General features: G+C 45.1%; 1 protein-coding gene across 1 annotated transcript in view; it reads right to left on the bottom strand.

Moving 5' to 3' along the window:
* LOC126481934 (facilitated trehalose transporter Tret1-like) overlaps window positions 1–11,478 on the bottom strand; it is an 88,702-nt gene extending 77,224 nt beyond the window's left edge. The window contains exons 1-2 of the mRNA XM_050105894.1: window positions 11,433–11,478; window positions 235–551 (exon numbers count right to left, since the gene is read on the bottom strand). Of these exons, the coding sequence (XP_049961851.1) occupies window positions 235–551; window positions 11,433–11,478 (363 nt within the window). The remainder of the gene's footprint in view (window positions 1–234; window positions 552–11,432) is intronic.
* Window positions 11,479–16,418: the final 4,940 nt, after the last annotated feature.

The raw sequence follows: 16,418 nt of genomic DNA, 5'->3' as shown, positions 1-16,418 counted from the left end.
CGATCAATCGTAACTTACTTTCTGGACAGCCCTCGTATATTGCTAACACTCGCCTACTTCGTTAGAGCGAAAAGTCAAATAATCTTATGGTGTGTGTACCGAAGGTCTTACAGTACTCGCACCACATTAACGATGTTGGATTTCGACGAGGGGTTTATGTCCACCATTATGACGACGTCACTAATGAAATCAAACGGATGACATCGGTAGGATGAGTGTGTGTTTCTTACTCACGGGGATGATGAAGCCGACCGCTACGCCGGAGAGGATGTTGCTGACGAGCAGCTCCCAGAAGGAGGAGGCGAAGCGCTGCCAGACGGCGGTGACGAAGAAGGGCAGGGCGCAGGCGAGCAGCATCCTGCGGCGGCCCACCACGTCCACCAGCACGCCGGCCAGCAGCGACGGTGGCGCCGCCACCAGCCCGCCGGTCGACGCCAGCCACGAGCCCTCGTCCGCCGTGATGACGATGTGCGACGTGTTCTGCTGCAGCCGCGGCACCAGAGGCGAGCTCCAGCCGATGGACACGCCGGCCACCAGGTACACCAGCGACGCTGCACACACACACACACACATGACCGTACTTCACAGAAACTACTTCCTATGCTCATAAATTTTCCCGTCTCGAGATGGTCGACTGTTAACGATTACAGTACCCTAAGAATAACTAGTGATGAAGGGAACTTATTGTGGTGTCACCGCCAGACACCACACTTGCTAGGTGGTAGCCTTTAAATCGGCCGCGGTCCGTTAGTATACGTCGGACCCGCGTGACGCCACTATCAGTGATTGCAGACCGAGCGCCGCCACACGGCAGGTCTAGTCTAGAAAGACTCACTAGCACTCGCCCAATTGTACAGCCGACTTTGCTACGATGGTTCACTGCCTACAAACGCTCTCATTTGCAGAGACGACAGTTTAGCATAGCCTTCACCTACGTCATTTGCTACGACCTAGCAAGGCGCCATATTCAGTTACTATGTATCCTGAACAGATAATATCATGAATCATGAACCGTCAACAGCGACGTTCATCATTAATGGATTAAAGTCGAGTATCAAACTAATTCCGTTCGCTTTCTGAATTCTAATTCCTTGTAATGTTCCAGACCTCACGCCAGCCTGCGTGAGCTGAAACGCGTGGATTTCGGCCTCCATTCATAACATGGAGTCGGGTCTTCTGCCAACCCAACATTGGCGATGAGTAAACATGGTGCTCTTTACTATACTGGCCTGATCTAATCCTGTAATGGCTTCACCTCAGATATACTCTCTGAATGTTGTCGCTTACAGATTCAGCAGATGCAGGCATTACTCGTCCAGGGTCAATGTGCAATGCAAAACGATGCGGCAGCCGCCGCTCCACCGCTAACGCAGCCACAACAAGCAGTTGCACCGACCTTCCGACCTTTTGATGCTGCACTGGAAAGCTGGACGGAGTGGTCACGCCAATTTGGATTCCATCTCGCCGCCTACAGAATTGAAGGTAACGAGTGGCAACCTTTTCTTTTGTTGTCCGTCGATGTGCAGACTTACCGTGTGATAGTCAAATTATTTCAAGGACGCAACGTAGCTACTCTGTCCTACGAAGAAATTTTGTCTGCAATACATGCATATTTCAAACAATCAGTCAATGTAGTTGCGAAATGGTATACCTCCTTTCGTACAAAACGTACGGCAGGTCAGACTAATCGGGAGTGGGTTGCAACATTTCAAGGCCTTACAAGGGATTGTGCTTTCGAGTTTCAATGTGGACTCCCTTATTCAGATACTATGGTACGTGATGCAATTGCACAGAACATTTCTGATGTTCGTATAAGGGAACAGATTTTGAAACTAGTCAATCCTTCCCTTCAACAAGTGATGGACATATTGGATCGGCAGGACACACTTGACTTTGCTCAGGAATAATTTGAAACCTCGCCAGCTGTGTGTCAGATTAACCGGCCCGCCGGGCGAGCTGCACGGAGCAGTAAACAGCCCTTGCGCCCGGCCGCGCCGCTACCGCCAGGCTCTCAGCCATGTGTGCTGCGCCGGCAAGGAAATGCAGTGCTCAAATCATGCCCGCGGTCAGTTACTAAACATTCACGTGAGAATTGCCCATCACGCCAATCCATTTGCTTTTACTGTAGTAATAAGGGACATGTTCAGAGTGTTTGCCAGAAAAAGCTCAGATCGGAAACTCCTAACCATTCCAGGCCCTTTGCTTCACGCCAGAATCGGAATCGAACCAAGGATACTCAGGCTCGCGAAACTTCGCCCATAGAAATTCATGTCGTTCATTCCACTCCACCCAGTGCCACTCTCTCTAACAGCGACTGTGTTCATCCCACAAATAGTGTGGTCGACATTGCCGGAACTCCCGTCAAGTCACAAGTGATGTTGTACCAGTGTCAGTTCACATTGCATGAGACAGTCACTCTTGTTGTCAGCAGGACAATAAACTTTTTGTAGACTTGCCGCAAATGTTAACTATCTATTCAGGTCAACAGCTCCCTGTGTTAGGACAGTGCAGCCTTCTTGCAACATACAAAGGACAAACAAAACTTGTGTCATTTTATGTCCTTCGTTCTTCTTCTGCTGTGAACTTGTTTGGTTTCGATTTATTTCAGTTGTTTAACTTGCCTATCGTAAATCAGGTCCTATCAGTGAACCAGACTGTACCTTCAGTCAGTTTTTCTTGTCTATGTGCAGAATTTGCAGACATTTTTGTACTGGGCCTCGGTTGCGCTAAGAACTATAAAGCACATTTGGAACTGAAAGTAAACGCGCAATGTTCTCCACACATTGCGTGATCAGATCGCAAAAACATGACACGATTTGGAATCACAAGGTGCAATTGAGCGTGTGCAGGCTTCTCTTTGGGCATCACCCGTAGTAATTTTGCAAAAACCTTTGGGAAAATTGAGACATTGTGTGGACTTCAAGGCAACAGTGAATCCACAACTAGTGATTGCAACTTTTCCTCTACCCCGCCCGGAAGATCTTTTTGACAAACTGTGCCCGGGCAAATATTTTTCGAAGTTGGACCTAGCAGTTGCGTACTTGCAAATACCGGTGGACAAAGAATCCCAGCGCGTTTGGTGGTTAACACACATCTTGGTTTGTATCGATTCAAACGACTGCCATTCGGGTGTGCATCCGCCCCTGCATTGTTTCAGCAATATCTACAAACTGTTTGTGCGTCGATCCCTACTGCAGAAAACTATCTGGACGATATTGTGATCTCCAGAAAGACGGAAGAAGAACGTTTAGCCAATCTCAGAACATTATTTCAGGTCTTGCAACAAAATGGTCTTCGCTCACGGAAGGACAAATGTGTGTTTTTTGCTCGTGACTAGCCATACCTGGTACATGTACTCAATGCCCAAGGCATACATCCCAGTCCCACGCACCTCCGTGCCATACAAGCCTTGCCTTCACCGCAGAATTTGAAGCAGTTACAGAGTGTGCTGGAAAAATCAATTATTATCACAGATATGTGCCGCATGCCTCTTCCATTTCAGCTCCGCTTCATCGCTTATGCCGTAAAGGTGTTCCGTTCGTCTGGACGACGGAATGCGAACGCGCCCTTCGCCGGTTGAAATCGGCGTTGCTTTCCAATACTTGCCTTACGCCATTCGATCCCCAGAAGCCTCTTTTGTTGATGGTGGATGCATTGGATTTCGGGATCGGTGCTGTGCTTGGGCACAAATATGGCTTGCACGATCGCCCTATTTCCTTTGCATCCAAATTGCTCTCGTCTGCGCAAAGACACTATTCGCAGATCGAGAAAGAAGCTTTGGCTCTCGTATTTGGTGTTCAAAGTTTCATGACATCTTGTATGGTTGTCACTTTACCATAATCACAGACCACAAACCTTTGACATCGCTTTTTCATCCGAACAAGCCTGTACCTCCACGTACAGCGCAGAAATTCATTCACTGGTCTATTTTCCTCTCGCAGTACCGCTACGATATCTTGTATCGGTCCACTGCTAAGCACGGAAACGGCGATGCGTTGCCCCGTTTGCCTGTTGCTGAGGATAGCGCATTCGATTCCTCCGAACTTGCTTGCACGTTCATTGATTCGGAAACCGATGACGTGGTCGAATCGTTTCCGATTGATTCTCGTCGTGTAGCTACAGCCACAACTGCCGACCCTGTCCTTGCTACCGTTCTGCGTTTTGTTGCTACGCAATGGCCCTTGTCAAAGTCACGGATCGAGGATCCGTTGGTTCGCCGATTTTTTGCTCACAAAGAGAGACTTTTTGTACGACCTGATGTTTTGCTGTTGCGTTCTGATAATTATCAGTCCAGGGTTGTGGTACCACGTTCGTTACGGTCCTCTGTCTTAAAGCTTCTCCACCAAGGACATTGGGGTATAGTGAGAACGAAACAACTTGCTCGTCAGCACTGTACTTGGTTCGGAATCGATGCCACGATTACGAATATGTGCTCTTCTTGCATGGTGTGTGCCGAACAACAATCAGCACCACCGCGGAAATTCTTTGCATGGGCAAAAGCCACTTTCCCTTGGCAACGCCTACACATCGATTTGGTGGTCCATTCTGGAATGCTCGATGGTTGGTTGTTATAGATTCACTCAGTAATTTTCCTTTTGTTGTCCTAATGTCTTCCATATCATCTGCCACCATCCAAGCGTTATCTGCTATCTTTTGCATTGAAGGTCTTCCACAGACTATTGTTTCCGACAATGGCCCACAACTCATGTCCTCAGAATTTCAGTCATTCTCCAAGGCCAATGGTATTCAACATCTGACGTCCGCGCCGTTTTCGCCACAGTCAAACGGTGCGGCTGAATGATTGGTCAGGACTTTCAAGACACAGATGTTGAAGTTGAAAGAGTCGCATTCTCGGGAGGACGCGTTATTGCTCTTTTTGTCCTCGTATCGCTCTCAGCCCCGAGGTGGTCGCTCGCCGGCTGAGTTGCTCCACGGTCACCATCATCGATCCTTGATGTCTTTGCTACATCCGCCGCATCAGGTTCCTGTGCAGCGGAAGACACCGGCTTTTGCCCCAGGCGATGTTGTCTACTACCGCCACAATCGAGGTTCACGGCGTTGGCTCGAAGGGCGCATTCTTCGCTGCCTCGGACGCGCTATGTATCTGGTTTTGGGGGCCTCTGGTGAGGTGCGCCGGCATCTCAATCAGCTGCGCCTCTGTCGTCGCCCGGGATTTGCCGCTGCCCGTCTGCTTTCAGCGACGGTGCCGTCCGATCAGCGACCTTAGGACCCATCTACTGGATCGCCTCAGCCCCAGGTGTTACCGACGCTGCCTTCCATTTTGCCCCATGGTGACGCGCCGCCGCCGCCGCCTATTCTTCCGCAGTGCACGCGTCGCTGCAGCCGTCGGGTGCCTCCATGGGTCACGCGCCGCCGATAGCTTCCCGTGACCAGTTGTCCTCCGACATGGAACTCTTGCCCGCTCCGGACCATTTGTCGTCTTCGCCCGTCGGATGCTCCGGCCCGATGGAGGTCGACCCTTCGGCCCCTCCCGTCTCTCTACGGGCGCATACACCTCATGTTGGCGTGCAACCTGGAGTAGGTTTTCAGGCGTTCCCTAGCTCCCCGCGGTCCGAATGGCAGGATGCAGGTGGCACAGCCTCGCCTGTTATTATGCTTCCCAACTCGTAGCATACGTCAACATGGGGTCCTCTCCACGGCGGGCGGAGGCCTTATACCACAACCGTCCGCCGATTTGCGGAGGAGGAATGTGGTGTCAGCGCCAGACACTATACTTGCTATGTGGTAGCCTTTAAATCGGCCGCGGTCCGTTAGTATACGTCGGACCCGCGTGTCACCACTATCAGTGATTGCAGACCGAGCACCGTCACACAGCAGGTCTAGTCTAGAAAGACACACTAGCACTCGCCCAGTTGTAGAGCCGATTTTGCTAGCGATGGTTCACTGTCTACAAACGCTCTCATTTGCAGAGACGACAGTTTAGCATAGCCTTCAGCTACGTCATTTGCTACGACCTAGCAAGGCGCCATATTCAGTAATTAGAATGAATTCTGAACAGACAATATTGTGAATCATGTACCGTCAAGAGCGACGTTCATCATTAATGGATTAAAGTTAAGTATCAAACTAATTCCGTCCGCTTTCTGAATTCTAATTCCTTGTCATGTTCCAGACCTCACGTCAGTATAGTTCTTCCCTCCTCACGCCAGCATGCGTCTGCTAAAACGCGTGCATTTCGGCCTCCATTCGCAACACAGTGTTGGCTCTTCTGCCAACCCAACACGTATAGCCTACGTCAGTGAATCACTTTTCTTGCATGATAAAGAAAACGTGAACTGTAGGGAAGCCGACAGAGTGTATAAAGGCAAATGCTCATGTAGAAAACAGACACACAACGTGCTCGAAAGAAGTTTTCAACAGTTAAGCTAAAAAGAAAATTTGAAAAGGACTGGTCATATGTTTTGTGAAATGGTACGTCTAAAAATTGGAACAATATAGTTTAGAAAAACATCTGACGCGCCATTGAATGATGCTTCAGATGATACGTGGCAAATGGGACTACACGGCCCTCGTAATCGAGGAAATGAATATCCTCTAATATCCTTTAAAATTTTTAGATTATAAGTTACACACTGAGCTTTAAATTGTCAATCGGCGCCTCTTTCGCTGCACGTGATTCCGAGCACAATTGAAAGGTGCGTCAAATGTTTCTCAAACCTATTTCAGTCCTTACTTTAATAGAAATCATTTTACGAGAAATTTGACCGCCTTTCTCATTTATTCAAAAATGTCTCTAAGCACTATGGGACTTAACATCGGAGGTCCTCAGATCTTCAAATGTGTGTGAAATCTTATGGGACTTAACTGCTAAGGTCATCAGTCCCTAAGCTTACACACTACTTAACCTAAGTTATCCTAAAGACAAACACACACACCCATGTCCGAGGGAGGACTAGAACCTCCGCTGGGACCAGCCGCACAGTCGATGACTGCAGCGCCCTAGACCACTCGGCTAATACCACGCGGCTGAGGTCATCAGTCCCCTAGGCTTAGAACTACTTAAACATAACTAACCTGAGGACATCACACGTATCCATGCCCGAGGCAGGATTCGAACCAGCGACCGTAGCAGCAGCGCGGTTACGGACTGAAGTACCTACAACCAGTTGGCCACACCTGTCGGCATCTCAGGGTTTTTATTCACCATTAAATATCAGTCAAGTGTAACTTTTTATGTGCAAAACACCTAGGCCGTGAAGAGATGAACTTTTGACACTTCATTTATGTAACAATTAGCAGGTAATCTTAAAATATTTCAGTTTTTCCTCAAATCACTAGTGAAGCTTTTCTGAATTTAACTAAACTCCACCCCAACAGTTCATGAACCAAAGGTATTGACTGGCCGCCGTGCCATCCTTAGTTCATAGGCATCGTCACTAGATGCGGATATGGAGGGGCATGTTGTCAGCGCAGTAAGTCAGTTTCCGTGACCGGAGCCGCTATTTCTCAACCAAGTAGCTGCTCAGTTTGCTTCACAAGGGCTGAGTCCATCGCGATTGCCAACAGCGGTCGCCAGAGCAGATGGTAAAAGATCAAAGTGCTAGCCCAGCCCGACAGCGCTTGACTTCAGTTAAACATTTTAAATAAAACTGCACCGCATATTGGGTAATTTGAAACGCTATTTGACATTTCCCACTCTTCGTCTAGCTAGAAAAATTCGGGCAAAAGTTCATTCTGTAGCTTCTAGTAAGTCTTGTTTGTACTGTTCTAAAATACTTGGCCAAAAAACACAAGATCTACCAGAGCACAGCGACTGACGTCAAGTATACAGACGACCATCCGGCGGACAAGAAGTCTTTAATGAGCCCTCGAGTTGCTTCACGAGAAATGGACGTGCATATTGATAAGATATAAGAAAAATTCAGAGATACCAGTCAGAGAAAATTCACGTTTTAAATCTTGATGATTTCGAGTCCAGTATGATGAGTGATGTAACACTGTATGAAAGATCCATATTTTTCTTAGTATACAATTTCATTCATGAAACCTCTTTCAGCAGAATTGATCACGAACATGAGTTATGTATATCACTGTGATACTGTGAAAGGATGGCACCTCTCCGCCATCCAAAAAATTTCTAGCATTCTCATGGAAAAGCTGTATATATGTATAGAATTTCCGTATACAGCATTACCACGAGAATAGTAGAAACTTTCTGAGATGGCGGACAAGGGCGAGCATATCCCATTTATAAGGAAAAATTCTGAAACTTCCTGCATGTGTAATGTCACCGTGACGCAGAAAACTAAGAGCCAGTCGCGCTGTTAAGATCTAAGTTGCAAACTGTGCGCGTCGCTTAATAGATGATGCAGATTATTAAAGGTCCTAGACACAGTCCCTAATGTGCAAGTTTGGACGGATAAATTATTTTAATATGAATGATAGGTGTTGGGTAAAAACATAGCTATTTACAGAGATCATGAACAGGATGTGAAATGCTTTACACATTTTGTATGCAAACCATAAGTAAAGGATACGTTTAATTTTTAGTGTCAGATGTTGTTAGTTCCGAAGGGAAAACAGTGACTGTTGACCATATAGCAACTGAAAAACTCATTCATTCACCACCGAAATGCGGAAACTGAAAAAGGTTGATCTTACTGATTCCCGAAGGACGGAGGAATATAATGCCCTAACGCACTGGGGCTGTTAATTACGTTCTCCATAATCATTCACCGACAACCTTGAAGAATGCGACCACCGTGTGAATGGCGGCTGTAGAGGCCAAGGGGTGCACCATCGCTACAACAACACTGGACCACACTCGTCTGCTAAGATGAATGCTTTTGTCCATTTCCAACATTTGTGGCTGATATGCTCAAGAGGCAAACAGCTCCACATCACTGGCCAAATCTAAACATACTCTCAATAGCGTGTCCGGCCATGGACTCCTATGCACCGTCTTTCACGTCCAGCAATAAATTGTTTTAAATATTTTTACACAATCTTATGACTGGGTATTTCTTCGCACCAAACAGTACATGCCAGCAATAGCAGAAAATGCATACGTGGCTACCCAACTGCGGTGTTCCTTCAATCGTACAAAATCCCACCAACACAGTGCGTCGATATAAAATGCCAATCACACTGCACAATGTCCTTCTACGTCTTGGAATCTCTGCCATTTCAGTTCCATCTCTGTGAGATCACTGACAAAATTAGTAATGGCGCAGTTTCGTGTACAGCAAGTAGCCTCGCATCAGAGGTTCGCTGAAATGAGAAAACTGCTCATATTGCTAGCCCATTGTTTTTGGCAAACTGTGTTTCTTCCAAAACTGTAAGGTGTTTGTATTAAAATACTCTCTGCAAAACACAATAAAGCGTTATCGAGCTCCATGAGTTCCCTCCTGCCCTCAGTTTGTCCACTGGGCAGGCTGTAGTTGTAAAAGGCAAATGGTGGGGGTTTGGTGTCAGTGAAATGCACACTACATGCCGTGTGGCTACAAGCTCTCCTTGAAGTAACAGATATGTAACAGGTCGTAGTGTCACTGTGGTGCCACCTGCTGCTCAGATTACTGCTGCAGATGCAGTATGATGCGCCACTGCCATATGCCAGACTCTATGGTCTCCTCTCTTGGTAATGCCAGACCTCGTTGAAACTCAGTGAGTAGCTTTTCTTGATTAACACCTACTCACCATGTCCTTTCCTGAAGATAAGTAATTCTCATGACCGTTACATGAAACCTGATTTGTACCCGTATAGTGGCACTAGTCTTATGTGGAATTAGGAAGAGTTCCCAGGCAATGCCAGATTTGTCAGCTAATATATCAGTTTGTGTCGTTCGGGCCCCTTACATGCTGTGCGCATAGACTGTATTCTGTCACTATGACAAATTGAGCATGTAAATCTTTCTCTTCCTTGCTAAAACTGTGTTTTGCTGTGTAGTCCGCGCTGCTTCTTAGTAATCTTGTTATGATAAAACATCAAAATAAAAAATGTTAAAGTTAAAAGCCAACCTATTGTTTAACCATATATAACCAAAAATCCGAATGAAATGTATTTTAATCAAGATTTTGATTGGACGCCATCCTCTTGATGGTGATGACAAGGTAAATACTCGTATAGCATTTTCTCTTGGAATATTAAAAAAAAGCAAAGTAATATTAGTGACGTTCACTAGAAATTCATGCGTGACGTATTAGTACCTCATCCGAGAGGGTTGTCACACAGTGTAATAGCCAGTCCTTCCTCATTGCAGTGTAAGAGAACTACTTAAATAATCAGAGTAAATAAGTCGTAATGCAACTTAAGTCCGTTCTAGCAGTACTGCAACTTATCGGCGGGAATGCATGGAAAACAAAATTTGCTCCTGAATTTCATCCCATATTACATCATTGAAAACGTTAGCGAGAAGGTGAATAAGGATGGATGAAGTACTGTATTAGAGTTTCTCATTCTGAGGACGATAAAGTTATTCTAGACATAGAAGTGAGGGATGACTGATTTCCAGGGTCATTCAAGCAACCCAGTCGCCTTTCACATCATTTCAGTTAGAGGAAACCTACGTTTGCATAATCAAGTGGAGATATGTCAGAATACAACGTCAATATCTTACTGATTGGACCACATCACTCGGTGTAACCGATGTGGCAAAAAAAAAAAAAAAAAAAAAAAAAAAAAAAAAAAAAAAAAAAAAAAGAAGCTCTTCTTGCCGCGCGCGGAGTGGCCGTGCGGTTTGAAGCGCCATGTCATGGATTGCGCGGCCCTTCCCGCCAGACGTTCGAGTCCTCCCTCGGGCATGGGTGTGTGTGTTGTTCTTAGCATAAGTCTGAATAAGTTAAAGAAGTGTGTAAGTCACGGGACCTATGACCTCAGCAGTTTGGTCCCTTAGGAATTCACACACATTTCACCATTTTTTGAAAAATCTTCTTGCCAAATTACAATTGCGGGCCAGGCCAGGATTGCAACCCAAAATCTAGCCTATCAAGGGTTACCCTATTACCTACGGATCTATCCAGGCACGCTGAATCATTGTTTTGACACCATTAGCTATGAATTCGTACCCCGGTCTGGCAGAGAGTTTTAATCAGTTATGAAGTTCCGAAAAAGTGCACCCTCTATTGCAGAGTCAGAAATTCATCCCAAAAATTGATGAAGAGTAGAAAACGGCAACTAATAGGCAGCCTTGTAAACCAGTATTACGCACTGTTTGGAAGCAGTCGTGTTACAATCCTGTTCTGGTATTTACCAGAATGGAAATCGAAATAGAGTCGCAACAACTGAGGCTGAAGACACTGGCGAGGAGAATAAAAGTAGACTAATATGCTTAATAGCGTATTCATCCACGGATCGAACCACATGAGCAAGCACACAAATTAAGTGGAAAAGTGACTGTATTATATAGAATTGTGATAGAAATGGTCATCAGTTCGAACGCCCTGCATATGATTACATGTGAGAGCTTCCTTACCTGCTAGGGCAGCTGGTAACTGCAGGGGAACGCGACACCGCAGCATTCTGAACGTCGCACAGTATAATGGCATACCTTTCACAACCTTTTAAGTGTAGCCGTATCGCTACTTCACTTAAAGTCGACGATAAGGCAAGATACAGGTTGGTTTCCTTACATGATGCATCGCGTTATCACTCATTGTTCTTCATTTTGAATGGAAGAAGGAGAGCCAGAAGAGTAAGATGACTAGGACACATCTGGCTCAGCATGAGAATTTTAGTGATAAGAAAGAAACACAGTAGCTCTGATACAGTGTGATAGCGCTCGAATGGAGGCTGCAATCGTGCCTATATAATCGGAATATGTGATGACCTCAACCTACAGGAAAAATAATTATCAAAATCTGAACTGTGAAGTCATATATACTCTTTGTTATACTTCTCAATTGGTCACGATCCCACTTTTTTATGAACTGAAAACTCTAATATTCACGAGAAACTGCTCTGAAATTAACCTGAACCGACAAAATTATATATATATTATACTTTTAATAGAGAAAGAAAGTTTCTATGTCAGGTGATAGCGTTCGGCGAAATCTCTAAACTTTTTGTTGCATGCAAAGCGTTGCGTTGGGCAGCACGGTGTTGGCGGGCTACGATGATGAGAGCAGGATACAGGCAGTTCCGCTGGTTAATCTTCTCCGGCGAAACGCAAATAAAGTTCCGGCACAGCTTCATCATTAACCCCGTGGTGATTAACAAACCACAAGACGCCATATACGACCGTTGTTGACATGTCCTCTCTTTCAAAGTACATTACGTAGACATCGCTCGTTTTTACACTTTATGTACTGTCCGTGACGCTATCGTCCATAATTACACAGTTCGTCACAGTCATATAGCCTTATCCACAAATACACAGTTCAAAGAATTGTTCTTGTGTGTGAAGCACACAGTAAACAAAGTCCACTCTGTTCTCGCATTTCAGACTTCGACAACGTCACTGAAAGTCATTTATATTTCACAGTTAATTAAAGTCTTCACTTTCACGGTTTGATAGAATTTGATAGACAACAGTTCCACCACCCAAAACCTATACCAGCAAAGTTCATTCGCATAAAAGCACTATTCGTGTCGGCCACAACAAAGTATTGTTAGCGGCACTTTCACATTCCGGTTTATTTGCTCTTAAAGTTCGATGGCGAATGGCATTACATACCGCCGTGGTAAAGAGAATGAACAATCTGATATTTCGGTATCACTGTCCATACAATTACGTATGCTTTTCACAAAACACCGTACTATTTTTCCGCGCACGCTTCACAGACACACCATCCACCATCCCCTCTACTACACAACAACCTTTCGACTATCGATATCACAATCGCCGTCCCCTGTCTATAGATGTTATATCGTTATCGTAAATTACATAAATCTTTATAAATGTTATTGACTGCATTTTTCACAATTAATAATATTCCAAAAGAGAACGTTACCAACTTTACCACAGGTACAAAGCAAGAAACATATTTATCCATCGGCACACGAAATAATCACAATTACATCTTTAAATTTAAAAACCACAGTAGAATGTTACATAGTAGCAATTAGAAATGCCCATATGAACAAAAGAAAAAGAATAGATATCTAAAAATATCACAAAAAAAATTTTATATGCGTAATTATCAATGCCTTCACAAATACCGCTTCCATTCCCGGTTGTCAGTGGTTTTACGCCTGACGACGATGGCCGAGACAGCCATCGAAAGTTCAAAAATTTTACTCGAATTGTCGCGGCTTGAAAACCGAGATTTAGTGTTAGTACTGTCATTGATGATCTGTATCATACGCCATAAAGAAGATTTCGTCGAGTTTGGACCCTTTCTGCAACAACAGTACTCATAATTATTACCAAGAAGGTTCATAATTGATGCAACATTACTGGGGATAGCTTACCATAGTACGTCGTATGTGTCAAAATTCGTACACAGAGTGAAGAATGTAGAACTTCGCTACGTATATTGTCTTTTGTGAACTGTTTTGCACAAGTGATCCAACGAACAAAAATTTATACTTTGCTTACTCTGCTCACAACGAAAAAGATGCCCAACATTGGACGCTCTCTTCAACAAATGGAGTAGCAACTTTACTACAGCGAGCTCTAAGTACATCAGATACAACGGCGTGGTACAAAATTCCGTAAAGGGTATGTGTGCTAAATGTGACATTCAGAAACAGTATTTCATCATCTCTCAATTTCTTGTTCAACTTCATGTGTGGCAGACTCTTCCAGCTGCGAAATTCAATAAAATTCTTCAAAGCTATAGACAATCCAATTATGTAGTGTACCAACATTTCAGCCACTACTGACAGTGGCGTTCTTCATTAAAAGAATGTCAGATTATTTGACAGCATAAGTGTAGAAAGGGTGTCATTCTCATTTCTCGATTGTAATTTAAGATTTTTTTAAAAATTAACTACAGTCACAAACTATCATCTGTCTACAGTTCATTAGCAAATAAACAACAGAATGACATCAGAACACATACATAAATACGTATCTAGCTATCACCAGCCCTGCAGACCACGGCTTCCACAAACTGCCTCCATTCCTTTCTGTTCTGTGCTCGGTTCTTTCAGAAGTCTTCAGTTCCCAGAGCTACCTGGTCCTTGGCCAGGTCGTCCATCTAGCGCCGCCTTGGGTGTCCCATGGGGCGTCCGGTGTCTGGTTTCCCCTCAGGTGCCTTCCTCACACGTCTTACTTCTGGCATACTGGCTACATGACGCGACCGATACATTCTTCTGCTTCTCAGCTTCTGCAGTATTGTTGGCTGTTGCATCAAGAGAGAGATTTCCTCGTTCTTCCTCGTCCTCCTTCATTCTACTTTGTCTAAGATCGGCCCCATATCTTCCTCATTATTGTTCTTTCAAATATTAATAGTTTTTCCTTTTCTCGTTTAGCCTTTACCCAGGTCTCTGTGCCACACGTTTTCTGTGTGTACCACTATGCTACAGGTTCTCGTCTTAGCGTTCGCTGATATTGATTTTGTGTTGTGTCTCAAAGGGATTACATTAATTTCATTCCCACCGATATTCTTTTCTCGATGTCCATACGCCGCCCGTTGTGGCCGAACGGTTCTAGGCGCTTCAAAGTGGCACCGCGCGACTGCCACCGTTGAAGGTTCGAATCCTGCCTATGGCATGGATGTGTGTGACGTACTTAGGTTAGTTAGGTTTAAGTAGTTCTAAGTTCTAGGGGACTGATGACCTCAGATGTTGAGTTCCTTAGTTCTCAGAGCCATTTTAACCATTTATTTGATGCCCAATCCTATACTGTGGTCACTGGTAACTAAGATCCCAAGTATTTGAAGTAGTGAACTTTCTTGAACCTCATGCCATCTATTTATAGAAACAATCGCCGCTCTTGCCTCCTTCCTAATTGCATGACTCCTTTTTGTCTTGATTCTGCTTTAGTCCCATTTTCCGTGTGCAGTTGTCCATTTTCTGGCTCAATCATTCAACTCGTGGTTCGATTCGCTTAACAGTACTATATCATCTGCGTATGTGAGATGACTGAAATTATCATCCATCTGTACTCCTGCCCGCTCTTACTGCCTACATTCGCTTATTGCTTTCTCTAGGATAATGTTGAACAGAACACGTGAGAGCATCCACTTGGCATATTTCATTGTTGATCTGTTAAACGCTGATAGCTCCAAATTGCAAAAATCGGAGTCGTGGAAGCTATCATATCCAAGGATGGTCGTTTCAGGATGCTGTGTAGTTTGTCGGTGCCTGTGAAACCAGAAATGCTCCATTAACAGCTGCCATCTTTTCTCATTGAGATTCTCAGACAATGGATGCCGGTGCCGACTCGAAGGCGTACTTAGACCCCCAGGCAGTCTTGAGTACATCAGTAAAGCACAAGACAGCCTGCCTGGCTCGCAGTAGGCGATGACCACATGATGTCTGTGCACTGAATCAAAGAAGAAGACCTGGCAAGAAGACTTTCTGAGGCTAGACTGACGTCAAGTCTGACAACCGCAGGCTTTGCTGTAGAACAGTTGACTGCTTCGGTGGATGGTGAGGCGAGTGGCACCCCCGGGCGCTAATCTCGAACCACTCTGGAAGCACCCAGAGCCCGGCTGGAGTAATCTGGGAGGTGATTCCGGCAGGACGGTGCTGGTTCTCGCTCTGACAATATCAGGTCTAGCAGTGGCCCATAGACCAGCTGCTACGGAAGTTAGGGGCTAGACGTAGACCTGGCTGGTAGCCCACTTCGGGCCGTCGGTTGGTGTGGACTATGTCTCAGTGTCGGTAATAGTCGAAGACAATATACAGTGTGAGTCACGTAACGTTACCGCTGGATATATTTCGTAAACCACATCAAATACTGACGAACCTATTCCACAGACCGAACGTGAGGAGAGGGGCTAGTGTAATTGGTTAATACAAGCCATCAAAAATGCACGGAAGTATGTTTTTTAACAGAAACCTACGTTTTTTTAAATGGAACCCCGTTAGTTTTGTAAGCACATCTGAACATATAAACAAATATGTAATCAGTGCCGTTTCTTGCGTTGTAAAATGTTAATTACATCCGGAGATATTGTAACCTAAAGTAGACGCTTGAGTACCACTCCTCCGCTGTTCGATCGTGTGTATCGGAGAGCACCGAATTACGTAGGGATCCAAAGGGAACGGTGATGGACCTTAGGTACAGAAGAGACTGGAGCAGCGCATTACGTCCACATGCTAACACCTTTTTATTGGTCTTTTTCACTGACGCACATGTAAATTACCATGAGGGGTGAGGTACACGTACACACGTGGTTTCCGTTTTCAATTACGGAGTGGAATAGAGTGTGTCCCGACATGTCAGGCCAATAGATGTTCAATGTGGTGGCCATCATTTGCTGCACACAATTGCAATCTCTGGCTTAATGAATGTCGTGCACGCCGAGGTACATCTGGTGTAATGTCGCCGCAGGCTGCCACAATACGT

Source organism: Schistocerca serialis, chromosome 5 (assembly GCF_023864345.2).
Source record: "Schistocerca serialis cubense isolate TAMUIC-IGC-003099 chromosome 5, iqSchSeri2.2, whole genome shotgun sequence".
NCBI lineage: Eukaryota > Metazoa > Arthropoda > Insecta > Orthoptera > Acrididae > Schistocerca > Schistocerca serialis.
This window is presented reverse-complemented; position numbering and strand designations above follow the sequence as displayed.